Consider the following 21,062-nt stretch of genomic DNA (forward strand, 5'->3'; position numbering starts at 1 on the left):
TTGTTTTGTTTTCTTTTCCTGCTTTAAAAGAATTGTGCTTTCCTGATTGAAATACCTCCTCCTCCCAATTTCAGCCTCCTATGGTGTTTATATACCTGGGTTTTACCCTCAGTTACCAGCATAAAAGCTCAGCGTGTTCTCATAAAACACAGGAAGTAACCATGATCCAGTGAGAATATAAACATCACTATTCAATCTTGAAGGTTCAGAAGCCAGAGCTACAAGGAGTCAGGTTTGTTCTAACAAAACCCCAGCTTCCTTAAATTCTCAGGGAAAAAAAATAACATTGCTTTTTTTTTTTTTTTAAGTATTTATTTAGGAAAACTCTGGGAAGAGTGCTTTGCTCACTTTTTTTCTTTTCTTTTCTTTTCTTTTTTTTTTTTTTACAAACCTAGAATTACAACTTAGCCCTGAGTTTTCAGAGCCTGGGCAAGACGATAGTAATACAATAAGAGAGTGAATTGGATGAATTACTTTTGAAAGGTGCCTAATGCCTTTTCGATCAGCAGAACTTAGTCACTAATCTTTTTATTAGAAGATAAACCTGGAGGTTTCAGTTCTCTGAAGGAAGTTTGCTCTTTTCAAAGCTTATGCTTTTTTCACAAAGAGACTGCAAAATTGAAACACCTTCACCTCGCAGCACAGCAGGCATCTATGGAAGGATGCTCAGTGGGGTGTTCTTCTCTATCCTTTGCTTCACTATTTGCCCAGTGAAGACAGGCTCTAACTGGAGATGGACCAGCTAGCTGAGAAATTATTGCAGCACATTCCCCACCCCCCCATATTTTTCTTGGAAACTGTTGAGAAATTATCCCAAAAATCCAGGCCAAAGTGTATTGAGGTGTAATATTCAGATAGGCTCTAGGAGAATGTAAAATATTAATTAGAGGGTGAGTCCCACAGTTATTGGCTTGGAACATCCACCAAAGATAATGTGATATTATCTTTAATTATAGAAAGATAGAGCCAATATCTTATCCAGTCCTTTCCTATCTCATCTCAGGCCATCACAGACAGTAGCTTTTTGGCTTAACATTTCTCCTGTGGACCACTACCCTACCAGATGCTTCAGTGCGTACATACCTGGGTCAGTGTGACTGAGGTCAGTCTGATCAACACCTCCAAATTATACCCAGAAACTTGCCTAGGCCTATGCAAATGAAACATTTAGACAGAAAGACAGCCAGAACTCACACACACACAGATTTCCTCTACTATGCCATCGGTGGCCCCTGCTGCCTCCCTGTGAATAACAGGAGCAGTTCATTTTAATTCCAGGCAGTTTTGCACCAGCTAAGTGCAAATTCTCTTCTTTCACAGTTGGTTGGCAGGATCTGCGTCAGGGCATCCAGTGGTGTTGAGGTTCCATGAATGTTTCTGAAAGCCTAAAGTGAGGCCACGGGCTGTGAAAAGGGAAGAGAAGTGATTCTGAGGTGATGCACAGGAAAATGCTGGGTGTTTTATTTTTCAGGAGGGAGGGTGGACGTCCTTATACATAACCTGTGGAAACAAAGACAAGTCAGGCTTCAGCGGATGCTTAAAACTCTAAAGTCTTGAGTTTTTAGGAGATAATTAGTTTGGGTTTTACACTTCCCTGGTCTAAAAGGAGATCATCTCACAAAGGACCCTCATACCTGTTCTACAAAGTGTGGGCTCGGTTTCAATATTCCTGAATATTCACAGCGAAGTGTGCACCTTACAGACAGAGTTCTCTGAAGGTGTCAGAGTGTGTTACCAACACTGATTCCCTGAGCCTCATCCTTCCTAAGTATAAAGGGCCTAAAATGCTGTGGGCACAGACCAGTCAGGATGCAAGGTCACCAAGTAAGCCAGCATCAGCTGGAAATAGGAAACACCAGATTTATATCCTCAAGGTACCAAGGGGGAAATTCACTTTGGGAATTTCACAGTTGGAAGCAGGTCCATTTTTCCAAACATAATAGATTTCTGAAAAATAGATTTGTGTTTGAGTGAAGTTCAAGAGAGCATTTGTTAATTGCTACAGATCAACAGGTATTCAGTTTTTCCTATGTCCCATTTGGTGCAGGAATCATTTCTCTCTATTTTTTTTTAATCTTCTTCTGGCAAGTAAAGTTATTTCTTTTAAAATGTAAAACAAAAGGATTCAGATTCCAGTTAAGTGAACTGGAGACACTATATGATTTTGTAATGAAAGAACACATGTCACTGGCTCCCTCTTAACAATTGCCTGGAGGAGATTTCAGTGTTTAATTGCCTTCCACACTCTCTCCCGAAAAGAACTATTGCCCCCTTCCCATTTTCTTTCCTAAATCAACTTCATGCGAATCAGTTTTGCTGCTGTGAAAGTGTTCATGTGCAAAAAGGTCTGTTTGATCTCCTTTATAAATATAACAGTGGCTTTAATTAACACCTGAGATTTTTCCTCAAGGACTCATTCCATAAGAAGGATAGGATGTGGAGTTTCTGTTAAAAATAATAATAATGAGAATTTCTATTATATCTTGATGGTATTTTTATTTGGGAAAGAGAAAGCAACCTAAAGTAATCTGGGGGCCCTTTCCTCCTCATCTCTACATTTGTGCAGTTGGAAAGGGATAGAGGCACGGTGGCGCAGAGATTCCGAAGGGAATTTGCAGATGTTTAACCCACCGGGTAGTCACTGTTTGGGCCACAAGCAACTCTTAGAGTCCTGGTGCCTCCTCTGGGGCTGGGCAGTGCCCTTGGCCCCGGGATATGGGGGGAGGAAAGAGGTGAGGTGTGGAGGTGGGGTCGGAGGGGAAGGGGACATCAAGAAGAGGGGAGCCCACAGGTCTGGGGGGGGCTGGGCTGTAGGTGGGGAGGGGCAGTACCCTGTGCCTGGGTGCCTCTTGGTGCGCCGCCCGTGCTTCTTCCAGGATCTAGAACGTGGGGTCTCGCCCTTTCCCGTCCTCACCCAAGGCTGGCGGGGCCTCTCTGCCGTCTGCCCGGGGTGTATGCTTGCCCCGCCTTTCTCCGATCTCACCAGACAACTGAGTGGGGCTCTCTGGGGGCAGCGTGACTCCTGAGCCCCTGGTGCTGGCCTCCCCGAGGTGGGGCCATCGTTAATGCCTGGCCTTCCTTCCAGGGAGCCGGTGGACGAGGTGCTGCAGATGCCCCCGTCCCTGCTGACATGCGGAGGCTGCCAGCAGAACATCGGGGACCGCTACTTCCTGAAGGCCATCGACCAGTACTGGCACGAGGACTGCCTCAGCTGCGACCTCTGCGGCTGCCGGCTGGGCGAGGTGGGCCGGCGGCTCTACTACAAGCTGGGCCGGAAGCTCTGCCGCCGAGACTATCTCAGGTGCGTCCTCGCCGCCCCCCTGGGCCCCTGGCTCTGTCTCCTTGGCGCCTGCCCCCTGGGCCAGCGAGATCACGCTGGTCTCAGCTGCCCTGTGCAGGGGAGCAGTTGGCCTTTCTTCCTGTTAGAGAAGCATGTTCTCGGGGACACATGCCTGTGTGGTCCAGTTCTCATATTTTAAAGGCAAGAGAGTGATGAGCACAGAATTCAGAGTAGTGCTTCCCTCTGGGGGTCAGACAAGGGGAGAGGGTGGGGGAGGAAGGCGCAGGGTATGCCAGGGGAACTGGGAGTTTTGAAGCTTGTAAGTTTGAGGGTGGATTCCTAGCAGCTCATTTGATGCTTCAAACATACGCATAGGTTTCTAAGTATTCTTTTATAAGCTCTCGATATAATGTGATGAGAAATTTAAAAGGAGTAGCCTGGAAACATATACACTAACGTCTGTAAAGTAGATAGCTGGTGGAAACTCACTCTATGACTCAGGGAACTCAAACTAGAACTCTGAGACAACGTAAAGGGGTGGGATGGAGTGGGAGGTTGGAGAGAGGCTCAAGAGGAAAGGGACATATATATGCCTATGGCTGATCCATGTTGATGTATGGCAGAACCCCGCACAATATTGTAATTATTCTTCAATTAAAAAGACAAATTTTATGGGGAGGGAGGTGGGAGGGGGGATCGGGATGGGGAATACATGTAACTATATGGCTGATTCATGTCAATGTATGACAAAACCCACTGAAATGTTGTAAAGTGATTGGCCTCCAACTAATAAAATAATATTAAAAAAAAAAAAAAAAAAAAAAAAAAAAAAAACCCAAAAAAAAAAAAAAAAGACAAATTTTAAAAAATTGAAAGTATAATCTCACCCCGGCACTCCAAGCATTTTTGGTCACAGCAGGAAGGCCCTGAAGTCAGCAGTAGATTTGAGCCCCAACATCACTGCTTTCTAACTCTGTGACCTTGGACAAGTTACATAACCTTCCTAAGCCTCAATTTCCTCATCTGTAAAATGGGGTTATAGAATAGCGGTACCTACTTCCAGGAAGGGGTGGGAATTAGATGGGGTGGTACATGTAAGGTGCTTGGCGTGGTGCATGGGTATCAAATAGATGTTAGCTGTTGTTTTTCGGTAACGCTCATGACATTTATCATTAGAGTCTTTCCCGACGTAATAAACAAAGTGATGGAACAATGGAAAGGCAAAAGAGGAACTCTGGAACACCCACTGAGACAGGCACTGAAGATATCTTGGATACTCTGGGTCACACGTTTGGCTATGTGAATTTTCTGACTCTCAAACGAGTGCCTTTCCCTGGAATGTTCTAGTTTTATATGAAATTTCCAGTTTCATATTAGCTGCGGCAGAGGTAACTCTATGCCCTCTGCTGTCAAATCTGCTCGACTGTGTAGCTGTCAGTTTTTTTGCCATCTTCGTGGGGGTACAGGGTCTGTGGAGCATGCAGCCTTAATACATTAGGACCACCCAACCCAGGGAAGCTTGTTTAGACTCCAGTGCCCTTGGCTGCCAGGCCAGCTCTTTCTCTCAAACCTGCCCTCAGAGCATTTTACATTTAAAAAAAATTGCAGGCAATTCCATGGTGAAGCAAGCTTATCTGTTTACGCAGAGACTGACAAAATAAGCTTTTTCTCCCCCCTAAATTTCCTGATTAAAGTCCTTGAAAATTTGGTGGTTCACAGAAAAGAAGTCAAGTTTCCAAGGATCATGATTTTAATTTTGACCATTTATTATTATTATTATTATTAAGGAACAAGAAAATAGAACTGGGATAAATAGAGACCTGATTCTGCTCGCTACTAGTTTGCCAAGTCAGTGCGGAAAAGCAGACGGGTAAATGATTCCCACCGGGCCCCCTGACTACATCCCTGTCAAATCATTTGAATCTTATTAAATGAAGTACAGATAGAGTAAGGTCAAAAGAGCCGAGGTTTCTCCCTATCTCTGAGGTTTTATATAACATTCAAGAAGAAAACCCCGTGCTGCCTGGGCTTGTTAATCTCTTGCATTTTTAAAAAGGAGAGAAAAAAAAAATAGTCTGGGAGAACCCAATGTTAATTAACTTGTGTCTTGGTGACATGAAATAATTCTTCTTCCTGCTACATTCCTAGGCAACATGTTAATTAACTCTGTTAGTGCAGGCGTTTCCAGCCATCCTTTCATATTTATATTATTGTTATTAAAATGGGCAGGTGGAAGCTTCAGACATGACACCTCTTGACAGAGGAGAAAAATCGTTCCTTGCTGCAGGCATGGCCCTTCAGCCATGGACTTGTTTGCTTGCATTCTTAACATAGCTGACAGTGCCTTTGCAAAAGGCAAGTTGGAGGAGTGATGAAATGTGTCCTGGGATGGTGTTCAGTCCTTACCCCCACCCCCCGCCCCCCACCTATACCCCCACCCCAGGAGAACTTCTCCCCAGGGTTTCTAGTTGCTGCCTGGCCTGTTAAAATCTTTTTCAGACATTTAGCCTCACATAATCAGGAGATCCCCACGCAGAACCTAAATAAACTCTCAGTTGCTAAGTCGTGTCCGACTCTTTGCGACCCCATAGACTGCAGCCCACCAGTCTCCTCTGTCCATGGAATTTTCCAGGCAAGAATACTGGAGAGGGTAGCCATCCCCTTCTCCAGGGGATCTTTCTGACCCAGGGATCGAATCCACGTCTCCTGCATTACAGGCAGATTCTTTACCATCTGAGCCGCCAGGGAAGCCTGAACCTAAATAAACCCTGTGCTATTTATGTTGTTTTCTTGGGAATTTAACAGTAGCTGTTAATGTCAGTACCCAGTCCAGATCGCCTCAGATCCCTTTTTATGATTTTTGTGCTCAGTGCACCCCCCCACCCCCTACTGTTTTACCTTCAACAGCTGCTGCTGCTGCTAAGTCACTTCAGTTGTGTCCAACTCTGTGCGACCCCATAGACGGCAGCCCACCAGGCTCCCCGTCCCTGGGATTCTCCAGGCAAGAACACTGGAGTGGGTTGCCATTTCCTTCTCCAGTGCATGAAAGTGAAAAGTGAAAGTGAAGACTCTCAGTCATGTCCGACTCTTAGTGACCCCATGAACTGCAGCCTACCAGGCTTCTCTGTCCATGGGATTTTCCAGGCACAAGTACTGGAGTGAGTTGCCATTGCCAGAAGCCTGCCCAGTACCCCCACCCACTCACCCAATGCCCAGCAGACCTTGCCCAGTAGCTGGCACTGCCAGAGACCGGAGTCTAGTAATCTTGCCTGGAGTCAAGGCCACTTGGAGACCCAGCTTACACCCCAGAGTCCCCGTGCATTCAGGCCAAAGCTCCTCTCTGAGGAACTTGGCCCAAGACTGCAACTTGGCCTGCCTCCCATCTTCTGTCTGGTTTCCCTTGCCAGTGTACCTGTTTTCCCTGATGACACATCCTTAATAACTCCTGCCTCAGGGTCAGTTTCTGGGATAGCCAGCCTAAGTTACCAATTCTTCAGAAGTGAACGTGCAAGTTAGATGTCAAGTCCTAGCTTATTTCCACTTAGTGAAGTCTCAGCAAACCAGAGCTGGAAGGGGCTGTAGAAGCCTTCCTTCCCTTCCAGTTCTCTCGTCTTACAGCTTAAGACACGGAAGCCAAGGCAGAGGATATCCGTGGCTCCAGGAGGACTGGCTGGTTGGAGGTGATGTTGGGATCTGAAGGTGTCTCCCAGATATTAATCCGTCATGCTTCCTGTCATTAACTGCCTGACCTGTGTTGTAATTTACCTCCCGATCCCTCTTCCGTAAGGGCCACACACTCCAGGCAGCTGGCTGCTTTCCACGCATGCTGTTTTGTGAGTCATTTATTCTTACTCAGGCCCAAACTTCTCTTACTGAACAACCAGGAAGTCAAAACTGTCTTTCCACCCCATGACCTCCAAGGTGGCAGTTCCTGACAGCTCCACCATCTGCTGTCTTGGGATGTAGTGTTCTTCCCCCCGTAATGAGTTTGCTCCCAGGTGGGGCCTTGAAAACACTCGGAGATCTTCGCGTGGAGAGTGGGATTTGGAGGGAACTAGCCAGCCTGGCTGTAACCACGAGCTCTCCACCCACAGACCGCATCTTCCTGGTTCCATTCATTCTGCTCTAAATTTGTCAACTGCTCTCGTCGCCCCTACATCCTCTCAGAACCTACCAGTTGATTCTCTGCTATGCTGAAGTTCATTAGAACTTCCAAGAAGAATGGGCATTTACCCAAAACTGCCCTGAAGGTTTCCTATGGAAAAGACCTGCTGACATGCCATGTCATCAGGCAGCAAGACTGGCCCCTTTGGGAATACCCCCAAGATGTGTTAAAACCCAGCCAGCATCGGCTTCAGCCTTGAGCGCTGGCGCTTTGACTTGCTGCGTTCCATCCGCCAGCAGCTGGGTGAGGTGGACGCTGTGATGACTATCATTCCACAAGTTCACAGTCAGCAGAGGTCTCAGCAGGGTCACTTAGGTACTCGGGGCTGGTCCCGCCTGAATCTGAGTCTTCTGATTCCAGTGCTTGTGTTACCCAACTCGTGCGAGCTGATTCTCAAACTTCAGCCTGCATTAGCATCACCTGGCTGTACTCAGGACCAGACAGACGGTTGGGCCTCTACCCACAGAGCGTCTCAGTCAGGAGGGCCTGAGTGTGCATTTCTAGCAAGTTTCCAGGGGATGCAAATACAGCTGGTCCCAGGACCACACTTCGAGAGCCACTGCACTAGGCTCCGGCCTTCCTAGGTGGTGGTAGTGGTAAAGAACCAGCCTGCCAGTGCAGGAGATGTAAGAGACGTGGGTTTGATCCCTGGGTCGGGAAGATCCCCCGGAGGAGGGCACAGCAACCCACTCCAGTATCCTTGCCTGGAGAATCTCATGGACAGAGGAGCCTGGCAGGCTGCAGTCCATAGGGTGGCACAGAGTCGGACAGGATTGAAGCAACTTAGCATGCACTAGGCTCCACCATAGTGCATCTCCTGCTTTGGCACCACATATTGCTTAAAATAAATGACCAGTCAGCTGAGACTTAGGAGGGTCTTGATTTTGATGACAGAAGAGAAGTTTTTCAGAGACTTATGCCATTGGGCCAGCGAGGATCTTGAATTATTATCTTCCATTCTGTATGGAGAGATACTACTGCTCATCCCCCGGATGGCCGAGGGACTGTTCACTGTTGAACTCCCTCCATCTCCCAGAAGCTGGGGTCCTACAGAGCCGTTGTGTGCAATGGCCTGTGTGGCTCTGGAGAAGTTAAATGACCTACCCTCCCCGTGGGTGGAATTAGAACCGTTGATGTGATAGTGTGTGGGAGGGAGCCTCAAAAAGATGCCCATTTCATTGCATTCCTCTCAAGAATCCCCCTGGGTTTACTCCTGCTCCTCTTCTAAAATAAAAGTTCCCTTGGGAGGAGACACACAATCCACTCCTTTTTTTTTTTTTTTTTTTAGAGGTAAGAGCAGTATTTTAATTTATGAACACATGATTACTAACAACTGTTTAACTCAATCAAAAAAGTACTGAAAAGTAGAATATGTGAAGCTTTGTTTTCCTCTTAATAAAAAATGGTCAAATAAATAGATTTAATATGAGGAAGGCACTCCTTTTTTTTTTTTTAACTTTTTTTTTTAATTGGAGGAAAATTACAATGTTGTGTTGGTTTCTGCCGTACAACATGCATGAGTAAGTCATAATTAACTATATCTATTATATATATATATCTCCCCTCCCCTCCCCTGATTAACCCCTCTAGGTTGTCACGAGCACCAGGCTGGGCTCCCTGTGTCATATAGCAGCTTCCCCCTAGCTATCTATTTTGCCCCTGGTAGTATATTATGCCCGTGCTACTTCCTCAATTCATCCCACCCCCTTCTTCCTCTGCTGTGTCCACAAGCCCGTTCTCTACATCTGTGTCTCCATTCCTTCCCTGTAAACGGGTTCATCAATACTATTTTTCTAGATTCCATGTATACGTGTTAATGTATATTTGTTTTTCCCTTTCTGATTTACTTCACTCTCTGTAACAGGCTCTAACTTCATCCACCTCACCACAACGGACTCAAATCCGTTCCTTTTTATGGCTGAGTAATATTCCATTGTGTGTGTTCACGTGTGCGTGTACGTGCGTGCGTGTGCATGTGTGCGCGCATGTGCATGTGTGTGCGTGTGTGTGCATGTGTGTGCACGCGTGTGCGTGTGTGTGCGTGTGTGTGCGTGCGCGCCACAACTTCCCTATCCACTCACCTGTCAGTGGACATCAAGGTTGCTTCCAGTTCCTGGCCACTGTAAATAGTGCTGGCCTGAACAGTGGGGTACATGTGTCTTTTTGAATTGTGCTTTTCTCAGGGTATTACCCGGTAGGGGGGTTGCTGGGTCGCATGGTAGTTTTATTCCTAGTTTTTTAAGGTATCTCCATACTCTTCTCCTTCGTGGCCGTATCAGTTTACACACAGCTAACCTCTTAAATCACTTCAGTCCTTTCACAGAGGCAGGTCCTGGGGCATCCTAGAAGCAGGGAGAGAGCTCAGAAGAGGAACGAGTTATGCCAAACACAAGTGCCTCAGGCATGGTTTCATGTCAGAGGACCCTCTTCCTTCTAGGAAAGACTGTGAATTAGTCATAGTCAGTTGTGGTGAGGTGGATGAATTAGTTGGCCATCTGTCTGGACCCAACTCTTGCTTCCCGACATCTTGGAAACCCAGCCTACATCATGGAACCCATCCTCGGGCTCTTTCTTCCAGTCTTACCTCGGGCCCTGCCTTTTTAGCTTCTCTCTTTCTCCCCCCCAGGCTTTTCGGCCAAGATGGTCTCTGTGCCTCCTGTGACAAGCGGATCCGTGCCTACGAGATGACGATGCGGGTGAAGGACAAAGTGTATCACCTGGAATGTTTCAAATGTGCTGCCTGTCAGAAGCATTTCTGTGTGGGTGACAGATACCTCCTCATCAACTCCGACATAGTGTGCGAACAGGACATCTACGAGTGGACTAAGATCAATGGGATGATATAGGCCAGGGGCCCCAGCATCTCGGGGAGGAGATTCACTGAGCAGTCACTGTCTCCGTGGGGTCTTACGCTGTTGGGCATTCTGGGGATTTGAGGGTGGGCTGAGGCATTTCTTAGGGGATGGTAGACCCTAACTGGGCACCAAGAACCAAGACACAGCATCCAGGTGACATAATGCAAGGGGCAAAACTTAATGTCACAAAATGATTGACCTTGAGGGAGAACTTAGGGACGGTGGCCACAACCTATGGGTAATAACTGACATGATTAGCCAAGGAGAGAGTGCTGGGGGCCTGCTGTGCCATCATGATGGGGCTTCCATCTACAGATAGGGACATGTTCTGCCCAGACTTGTTATGTCTTTGACCCTTGAAAACTAGAGATGTGCAATTGATTTATTTTCTTCCTGGTTTTTATGGAACCCTGTTCCAGCCCCTGTCCTCCATACGAGGGAGGGACAGAGATAAAGAGTGGCCATCCTTTTCTTCTTGGCCACCTTACCAAGGCCTTAAGCTTTGGACCCAAGGGACACTGCATGGAGACAACATTTTAGTTGAGAATGAAAACTGCAACTTTTAACCAAACAATTATTTAAAGCAATGCTGATGAATCACTGTTTTTAGACACCTTAGTTTTGATGTGAGGAGTTCCACAGATTGTTTCTATACAAATGTAAATCTAAAAAAAAAAAAAATTGTTCAACTATTTTATTATCTTAGATTATATCAAAGTATTTGTTGTGTGTAGTTTAAAAACTCTGCGGAAAATAAAAATGACTGACTAAAATGCAGTGTTGTGTATTTGGCAATGACTTACAATTTGGGATGGCAGAAAAATGAGTTTATGTTAAAAAGGAGAAATAAATAAGCAATTTACCTTCAGGTCAAATAAAACTTAGGTTTATGTGTGGGGTTTATAGGAGGCAGGCACATTTCTATATTACTAGCAATTAGTATGTAACAGGTCATCATGTAGCTCAGAGGGACGTAGAATAATTAGATTGTTATTGTAAAACAAGCATTTCACTTCAGCATTGTATGGAGCGAACGGAAGGCAAGATCTTTGCCTTTGGGAAACCTGTAACCTAGAAAGGACACAAATACATAAAACAGATTCCCTTTGGGAGAGAAGGTAATTACCTAGTTTGAAATGTGGCAAAGATGCTGAGCTTGACACTTCGATTTTCCAAGACGTGTGTCTCAGGGTGTTTTATGACAAGTGGTTAAAAGAACCTTACTTTGAGGATTTAAAGCAGGCACCTTGCCTGTGTTTGCCTTTCACCGCATCCAGCCCACCATGAACTGGCTCAGAGCGCCACCTGCTGGTCGTCACCTCTCAGGTCTCCGGTTCGAGAGTGTCCCAATGACAGACTAACAGAGGTGTGTTTGAATTGTTACATAAAAATATTGGCAAGAACCACAAAGTCTTAATGTGTTTAATTATCAAGACATCAGAAACATGCATCTAGGATGGGGAATTCGTGTAACTCTATGGCTGATTCACATCAATGTATGACAAAACCCACTGGGAAAAAAAAAAGAAACATGCATCTAGTACTACAGTTAATTAACCGTGATATTCAAGAACTTGCAGGTTTGCTTGGGTTTTGTTTGTTTGTTTTTTCTTCTGGAGAAATAAGTGATGGCTCCCTTGGTCTGTAAAATACTAAAAGTGGTTGGGAAATTTGACTGCTGAAGGTGGCCTGTTTAAATCAAATCTAGTTATATTGAGTTTCAACTCAGGTGGTGGAAGGGACTGCCAGTGAGGGGATGTTTGTTCTAAATCAACAGAGGGAAGTGGTTCTCTGACTGTGGTCCCTGAACCAGCAATATCAGCGTCACTTGAGAACTTATTAAAAGTGAAGATTCATGGGCTCCATCCCAGACAGAGTGCGTTGGAAACTCTGGGGATGGGATTCAACAATCTTTGTTTTAACAAGCCCTAAAAATGCTTCCGACTCATGCTCAAGCTTGAGAATGTTCTCCAACATCTCCCAGTTTGGTAGAGCATCTGCTCCAAATTGTTAATAGCTAATATTTGACACAATGGTTAACCCCTAAGTAACCTTTCCACATGTAGACCAACACTGTCTACCCCTGGTCTCTAAACTGAAAACTTTTACATAATTTTGTAACTCAGCTAGCAGTTGTCATCTACCAGAACAATCACAATGCAGTCCACCATTTTTAACCGTATCAACATTATTAATAGATTTTAGTTATGTAAACTATTAGGTAAGAATAAAAATGATTCTTGCTTTTGAAATGTAAATTTTATTCTTAACCCCCACAATAGCACAACACACATAAGTTTCAAGAACTTGGCCAACGCCTTTGGCCATCTTCAGTAAAGCAATAACTAACTTTTCTGATTGTGCATAGCACCATCCTGCAGAATTGGGAACACAGAAGCAGAGGCTCTGTGACGTCACCCCTTGGGGCCCAATGTCTAACCCACACCTGACTTGAGACAAGGCCATGTAACGAGAGGGACCAGCTCCCAGAGTTCACCTGGTGGTCCTTACCTGTGTGTGCAGCCGGCGCCCCCAAGACCCAGAGTCAGAGGACAAGGCACCTGCACCCTTCCCCTGTCCATGCCTTAATTCAGCAGTTAGCTGGCATATGTCACTTCCTCTTATCTTATTCATGTTTTATATCCCGAACCAGCTTCCTTTTATTGCTGTCTCTAATAGAATTACTGTCTGGAGTCACTGGGCTTCCCAGGTGACTCCGTAGTAAAAAATCTACCTGAAAATGCAGGAGATGCAGGTTCAATCCCTGGGTTGGGAAGATCCCCTGGAGAAGGAAATGGCAACCCACTCCAGTGTTCTTGCCTAGGAGATCCCATTGACAGAGGAGCCTGGCGGGCTGCAGTTCATGAGGTCGCATGACTTAGCCACTAAGCAGAAACAAAAATAGAATCACTGCTTCTCAGAGAATCTTAATCCTACAAAGTTACAACAGAGCAGTGGCTTGGAGCTTTATCATCATAAGACTGGGATTTGAATTGCAATGACATCACTTAATTACTCAACAAACATTTACCCATCACTTACCATGTGCCAGGCACTATTCTAGGGGCTGGACAAGTATTAACTCCTTTAAGCCACAAAACAACCCCACGTGGCAGTTTCTATTTATCATCATCCACATTGATTCCAGGGAAACTGAAGTACAGACAGGCTTAGTCGCCTGCTTAAGGTCTGACCACGAATAAAGGGCAGAAGTTGGCTGTAATCAAGACCTCACCCTCTGCTCTGCTGCTTCTCTTAGGCTCACCTCCCTGAACCTCAGGTTTCTCATCTGCAGTTTAGGGAAAATAAATACCCTCCTCCCCAGGTCACTTGAAAATACATGACTTCAGTCTAGCCAGGAATGTAACCAAAGTTCAATGATACCAGATCAACACCATAATAAAGGTATATAAAAAATGTTATGGAAACACAAGTAGAGAAACAATTTAACTGGCCCATGCATGGCTATTTGGGGCATTTTAAATGTCCCCAAACCAGTAAGGAGGTAACACAGACAAGAGCAAAGACTCAGAGGCCTCGACCTTGTAGAGCCGGCAGTCAAGTGAGCCCGGAGTTTTCATGGTGGTGGTGATTATGGTCACCTTTGGGTGGAGAGGGGCTGGACCAGTGAGTGAATAAACAGGGGAGGTGGGGTTTTCCACAGTTTTGAGTCTGCATGGCAAATCAAAATCTAAACCCAGGAATCTCTGAGGGACAGAGGAAGGGTGCAATGGAGGTACAAGATGGGCCTGAAACATCTTATTACACTAGAAAGTAAGGAAGTGCTTTAAAAAATGTAGGCATGTCACAAGGACAAAGAAGCCAGCTTGAAGGGGCTATCAGTGGCCAAATCTGGGGCAATTTGATTATGAAAATCATGAAGGACAGTAATGAGTTATAAAGTGCTAGGGAAAAAATAACCTGTGGGTTTATACTGATAATAAATAAATGGAGAGAAGAAAGGGCTCTCGTTTACAGCAGAATCTTGAATGCTGACTGGTAAATGTGAAGAGAGTGTGGGAGCTGGAAAGTTATCCTTCTGAAACTATCATACTGAAATGACAGAATCAAGTAAGAAGCATCAATAGCTGCTAAATTTCAACAAAGAAAGAGCAGGGTACTTGGATGGTCTTAGTGCCTTCCCATGGATTGTTATTCATTGCAAGGGGGAAATCCATAATTACTCGGTGGAGAAATTGGACAGCACCTTGACCAGGTAGTCGGTGAGGGATGGTTGGACCGTGTGTGTCTCCAGATGTGATCCTCTGCGGAGGACACACCATCCCTGTTTTAGCATTCCGCCTGAGGATACAGAGCTTGGCTCTAAGTATGAGACAAATTACCAGGCAAACTCATTATGATGAATATTGTATTTTCAAAAAGAGAGGAGATGAAACTCTATTTTCAAAAATGTCGGTGTCATAAAGAATAAAAGCAGGCTGTGGAATGTTCCAGATTCAAGAAGGCTAAGACGACCTGACGCCTAAATCTAATACCTGGCCCTTTTCTTTCCCTCCAGTACTGGAGAGGGGAAAAGTTATAGACGACATCACTGGGGCAGTTGGTAATATTGAAATATGAATAGGTAGATTAGTTCAAACTAATGCACAAATGCTAAATTTATTGAGGTTAACAACTGTGGTTACAAAACAAACTGTCCCTACTATTAGGTAGTACATACTGAAAGACTTAGGACTAAAGGGTCATGACCTATGGAACTTATAAAATAAATTCACATGTGTGTGTGTGCGCGCTCGTGTGTGTGTGTGTGTGTGGAGAGAGAGAGAGAGGTTGGAGCAGGGGGAATAAATGGCAAAGCAAATGAGTAAAAAAAAACTGTTAAAGGCAAGGGGTTTTCCTGGTAGGCCAGTAGTTAGGACTCCACACTTCCACTGCAGAAGTTGTGGGTTCCATCCCTGGTCGGGGAATTCCCAGCCTGCTGTGAGGTGCAGCCAAAAAAAAGTTAACAAATGAATCTAGGTAAAAGATACACAGGTGCACGATTTTTATTCTAGCATCTTTTCTTTAAGTTTGATACTTTAACAAGTAAAACGTTTTTTAAAACTTCAGAAATCTTGACTTTTTCTTGTCTCAGGTTTTTTATTTAATTAGGAGAACAGGAGAAATGATAGAGTGATAATAGCTTAGTTTAGAAGTCAGTGATATTCTACTATTCGTTTGTCACAATTTTAATACACTTTTGGACTTAGAAGTAAAGGTTATGTGTCCCAAGCCAGCAATTCCTTCCAAATACAGATAATATAAATGATGCATTTAGGAGGATTCACAGGAGTGCCAGTTTCTGGAGCAGGTGATTTCTCAACCTTATAAAATGAGCTTGCTACAAATTCTACATTTCCTTTGAAATCAGGATCAAGATGTAATCATCTGGCTCTGAAACGTGTTATAGGGCCAGGAATCTAAGCTATAATGTTTTGTGTGAAGATCTAAGAATTGAGTTGAAAGAAGTTTCAAAGCACTAAAGTGACTTTCGTCCTCTCTCAGTGGCTGTGTGTTAATTGTCCCAGAAAATCATCATTTCTCTGAGTTAATAGAATCTTTGAAGCTAAATCAAGTCCATTTCCATTGTCACATTGTGAAGCTTTTGAACCGGACTCACTGAATTACCCTATTTGATGGCCACCTTGAAGATAGCTTTGCAGTGATCCTAAGAAAACCCACAGCTGCCGCTTCTGTGTCACTGCCTTTCCACCTCACCTGATTCATTCTCATTACTTAATGAGAAGCTCAAGGCAAACGCCACTTAGATAAATAGTAGGTAACATAGATAGAAGTCAATGTGATGTGATAGAAAGAATACTGAAATGGAAACTGGAAACCTGATTTTTGTCTCTGACTAAGGGGTATGTCTTCAAGCAGCCCTCAGTTGCCTCATCTGCAAGATGAGAAACTTATTGTAGATTAGGAATTTGTTCCTTAAATTTTGGTTTACAGACAGGGAAGTGGGAAAATTGGGAGTAAGCATTTGTAGTAGCCAGTCTCCCAAGATACCGCCAGAGATTCTTTTTAAAAAATTTTTTTATTTTGTATTGGAGAATGGCCAATTAACAATGTTGTAATAGTTTCGGGTGGAAATCGAAAGGACCCAGCCATAATTACACATGCATCCATTCTTCCCCAAACTCCCTTCTCATCGAGGCTGCCACATAACACTAAGCAGGTCCCTGTGCTATATGCTAGGAGCTTGGTGGTTATCCATTTAAAATATAGCAGTGTGTACAGGTCAATCCCAAACTCCCTAACTACTCCATCCCCCCATCCTTCCCCTCTGGCAACCATAAGTCCATTCCCTAAGTCTGTGAGTCTGTTGCTCCTGGCTTCATGCTTGTGTGGTCTCTCACTTCAAATAACTCAAACCCATCTAGTCGGACACGACTGAGCAACTAAACCACATCTGACCAACAGTGTATTGCAGAGATGATACAGTGTGATGTCTGAGGTTAGGTCATAAGGGACTTTGTGGCTTCCACTGAGCTGTCTCTTGGATGACTTGCTCTGGAGAAAACCAGTTGCCATGCCCTGAAGATGCTCAGTCAGCTCTGCGGAGAGGTCCATGCAGTAAAAAGGAATTGAGGCCTCTCGCCATCAGCCAGCACTTGCCTACAATGTGAAGAAGCCACCTTGAGAGCGGAGCCTCAAGCCCTAGTCAGGTCTTCAGATGGCTGGAACCTTGAAGGTCACTCATGACGGACTCTTAAGTCAGAATCAACCACCTAAGCTGGTTCTGAGTTTCTAACCCACAGCAATTACGTGAGATAAATAACTGTCTTAAGTTGCTGAGCTCTGAGGTATTTTATTATGTGGTAAGCCATAATTAAAACACACTTTAACACTCTCAAAGCAATTTCATAATCTTATGTCTGTTGAATCTATTTTTTAAAATTTTCTGATCATTTCCCTTTCTATTGTATTTTACCAAAGTATCAGTCCATGGTGGTTTGAAAATTAAAAACAAAAAAACAAAAACTGATTCTATTCCACAGAGAATTTGAAAATCACTGATCAGAACAATACAGAGTTGAAAAAGCTTTTTGAAATTATCCAGTCCAAACTGGACAAAATTCAGAGAATAAAATCTCTTACAGTTTTCCTACACTATTTCCAGCAATAAAACTCTGATTCTCAGCAGCATTTTATTATCACTATTGTTGTTAAACATGCTTTTTATTGAGAGGCCAGATGGGGGAATATTGCTTAAGCCAAGTGAGAAATGACAGTGGCTTGGAGGAGTGTGTTTGCAATGAGGATGGAGAAAGTCAGTAGGATCAAGATACTCTTCAGAGGTAGCTGAAATTACTTAGCATACACTAAAAACATGGTTGTTTTCTTGTTATTACTATTAATAGGGGATTCTTAACCATCTTGGGTGTCATTATTTTGTTGAAGAAACTCTGTCTTCATGGTGTCTGTTGCAACACAATTTGCCGTGTTTGCTAAGGTTTTACTTGCTTTGTGTAATCAAAGGAAATGAGCTACTGAGAAGAGAAAATTTTCATTTGAATATAGACAGATCTTTCCTTCCTTACCTGGTGATTAAAGAAAAAAAGATGGCTGATCTTAAGTTCTGGGTAATTGGTATCATTAGAAAAGAATATGAATCTTTTTTATTTGAAGTAACTGGTTTATAACATGATATAAGTTTCATGTGTACTTCTGTATACCCTAGAGTGTGTGTGGGTGCTCAGTCATGTCCGACTCTTTGAGACCCTATGCACTGTAGCCTGCCAGGTTCCTCTGTCCCTGGGATTTTCCAGGCAGGAATACTGGAGTGGGTTGTCATTTCCTCCTCTAAGGGCTCTTCCTAACCCAAGGATCAAACCCATGTCTTCTGCATCTCCTGCATTGGCAGGCAGCTTCTTTACCACTGAGCCCAGTGTGCTTACCACCAAAAATTTAGTTTCAACCCATCACTATACAGTTGATGCCCTTTACCCATTTTGCCCCACTCCCCAACCCTTTTCCCTCTGGTAACCACTAGAAAGTGAAGCTCCAGATCCTGCTTGCCATGGTTTATAAGGAAACCAAGGTGCCCAACAGTGGGTATGCTCAGCATTACTGAGCAAGGGAAGGTAAGATGCATCAGATCCAACACTACAAAACCTGTAATAGTGATAAAATCTAAAATCTAAATAAATCTAATGAGAATGTTTCATTTAGGCAAGATGACACCCTAAGATAACCTACAACACCTGTAACTTTTTAATATAATTTATCAAAAGATATTTAAATGCAAAATTGAACTGCAGGAGAAACAAATATAGAAAATATTAGATCCAGAAATAAAGGTCAGAAAAATTACATCAAGTTATTTCTGAGAAGTGCTGGGGGAGTTACTGACCACTGCAGTGTGGCACCACGCAGGGATTAAGGGATGAGGATTGTTGTGAAGTGGAAACAAAAACCTACATAAAAGCAGAGATAGCAAAGGGCCACATCAACAGTGAAAGAGTGGACTGGAGAAAAAAATCTATCCACAGACTCAGAGAGATGTCAAGGAATTTTGTAATCTCTGCCTGGATATACTGGATGAGAGCAAGCACAAGTTTCCCCTGGGTACTCAGCATCTCAGGCCTACTGCTTGTACAGATTCTGAACTGACAATACACACACAGCCCAGAAAATTATCATAAAGATCTACACTGGTCCAGTGATTCTTCCTGTCTCACTGGGAAGAAACAAACACCAACTTTCTCTGAAGCAACGTACTTGCAGATCATGCAGAATTTCCACAGAAAACTAAACTTAGATTATGCAAAATGTCCATGAAAATCTAAAGTGTTACTCAAGATGAGCTTTAAATAAATAAGTAAAATGCAAAGTGTACATCTTCCTATGAACAAGTATCAGAAAATATAATACACGTAGACCCCAAGAATTTCAGTTCAAAGAAAAACAGTTTAAAGGATAATATAAAATAAATACATTTTTAAATGATTAAATATATTAAGAATATATTAAATATATTATTTACTTAGTATACTAACAGAACAAGTCTATTTTTTTTAATGTAGATTTGAACAAGTATCAGATAGAACCTCTAGAAAGAAAAACAAAAGAACTGAAATTTAAAATTCAATGAAGGGGTTAAACAGCATAACAGCTTAACAAAGAATTAGTGAGCCAACAGACAGAGTTAAGAAAATCACCCAGAATGAGATTAAGAAAAACGGAAGTTAGAATGAGAAATTTCAACCTATACCTACTAAAAGATGATGCTGTGAAAGTGCTGAACTCAATATGCTAGCAAAACTCAGCAGTGGTCGCAGGACTGGAAAAGGTCAGTTTTCATTCCAATCCCAAAGAAAGGCAATACCAAAGAATGTTCAAACTACTGCACATTACTTCACTCATCTTACATGCTAGCAAAGTAATGCTCAAAATTCTCCAAGCCAGACTTCAACAGTATGTGAACTGTGAACTTCCAGATGTTCAAACTGGATTTAGAAAAGGCAGAGGAACCAGAGATCAAATTGCCAACATCCTCTGGATCATCGAAAAAGCAAGAGAGTTCTAGAAAAAAAACTACTTCTGCTTCATTGACTATGCCAAAGCCTTTGACTGTGTGGATCACAATAAACTGTGGAAAACTCTTCAAGAGATGGGAATACCAGACCACCTGACCTGCCTCTTGAGAAATCTGTATGCAGGTCAAGAAGCAAGAATTAGAACTGGACATGGAACAACAGACTGGTTCCAAATCAGGAAAGGAGTACATCAAGGTTGTATATTTCACTCTGCTTATTTAACTTATATGCAGAGTACATCATGTGAAATGCTGGGCTGGATGAAGCACAAGCTGGAATCAAGATTGCCGGGAGAAATATCAATCACCTCAGATATGCAGATGACACCACCCCTATGGCAGAAAGTGAAGAAGAACTAAAGAGCCTCTTGATACAAGTGAAAGAGGAGAGTGAAAAAGTTGGCTTAAAGCTCAACATTCAGAAAACTAAGACCATGGCATCTGGTCCCATCACTTCATGGCAAATAAATGGGGAACCAGTGGAGACAGTGAGAGACTTTATTTTGGGGGCTCCAGAATCACTGCAGATAGTGACTGCAGCCATGAAATTAAAAGACGCTTGCTCCTTGGAAGAAAAGCTGTGACCAACCTAGACAGCATATTAAAAAGCAGAGACATTACTTTAGCAACAAAGGTTCGTCTAGTCAAGGCTATGGTTTTTCCAGTAGTCATGTATGGATGTGAGAATTGTACTATAAAGAAAGCTGAGCACCGAAGAATTGATGCTTTTGAACTGTAGTGTTGAAGAAGACTCTTAAGAGTCCCTTGGACAGCAAGGAGATTCAACCAGTCCATCCTAAAGGAAATTAGTCCTAAATATTCATTGATAGGACTGATGGTGAAGCTGAAACTCCAATACTGTGGCCACCTGATGCAAAGAACTGACTCATTGGAAAAGACCCTGACGCTGGAAAAGATTGAAGGCGGGAGGAGAAGGAGATGACAGAGGATGAGATAGTTGGATGGCATCACCAACGCAATGACCGTGAGTTTGAGTAGGCTCCGGGAGTTGGTGATGGACAGGAAGGCCTGGCATGCTGCAGTCCATGGGGTCGCAAAGAGTTGGACATGACTGAGCGACTGAGCACCTGAACTGAACTGAACTAGGAGTTCCAAAAGGAAAGAATAGAGAGACCTAGGAAGAGGAAATATTTGAAGAGATAATGGGTGATAATAGCTCAGAATTGATTAAAGCACACACACGAGTTTTCACATAAG

General features: G+C 43.6%; 2 protein-coding genes across 4 annotated transcripts in view; both read left to right on the forward strand.

Annotated features, from left to right (window-relative positions):
• Nucleotides 1-11,077, forward strand: part of LMO2 (LIM domain only 2) — a 30,947-nt gene extending 19,870 nt beyond the window's left edge. For both annotated transcript variants that reach the window (XM_065945523.1, XM_065945524.1), the window contains exons 3-4: nt 3,086-3,301; nt 10,072-11,077. In XM_065945523.1, the coding sequence (XP_065801595.1) occupies nt 3,086-3,301; nt 10,072-10,291 (436 nt within the window). In that variant the 3' untranslated portion in view covers nt 10,292-11,077. The remainder of the gene's footprint in view (nt 1-3,085; nt 3,302-10,071) is intronic.
• Nucleotides 1-21,062, forward strand: part of CD59 (CD59 molecule (CD59 blood group)) — a 202,376-nt gene that overhangs the window by 68,900 nt on the left and 112,414 nt on the right. Inside the window, exon 1 of one of the 2 annotated variants that reach the window (XM_065945530.1) lies at nt 7,278-7,288. The exons of the other annotated variant lie outside the window; for it this stretch is intronic. The gene's annotated coding sequence lies outside the window, so the exon portion shown is untranslated. Of the gene's footprint in view, nt 1-7,277; nt 7,289-21,062 lie in introns of those variants that run through there. 2 annotated transcript variants of the gene reach the window in all.

Source organism: Muntiacus reevesi, chromosome 9, assembly GCF_963930625.1.
Source record: "Muntiacus reevesi chromosome 9, mMunRee1.1, whole genome shotgun sequence".
Classification (NCBI taxonomy): domain Eukaryota; kingdom Metazoa; phylum Chordata; class Mammalia; order Artiodactyla; family Cervidae; genus Muntiacus; species Muntiacus reevesi.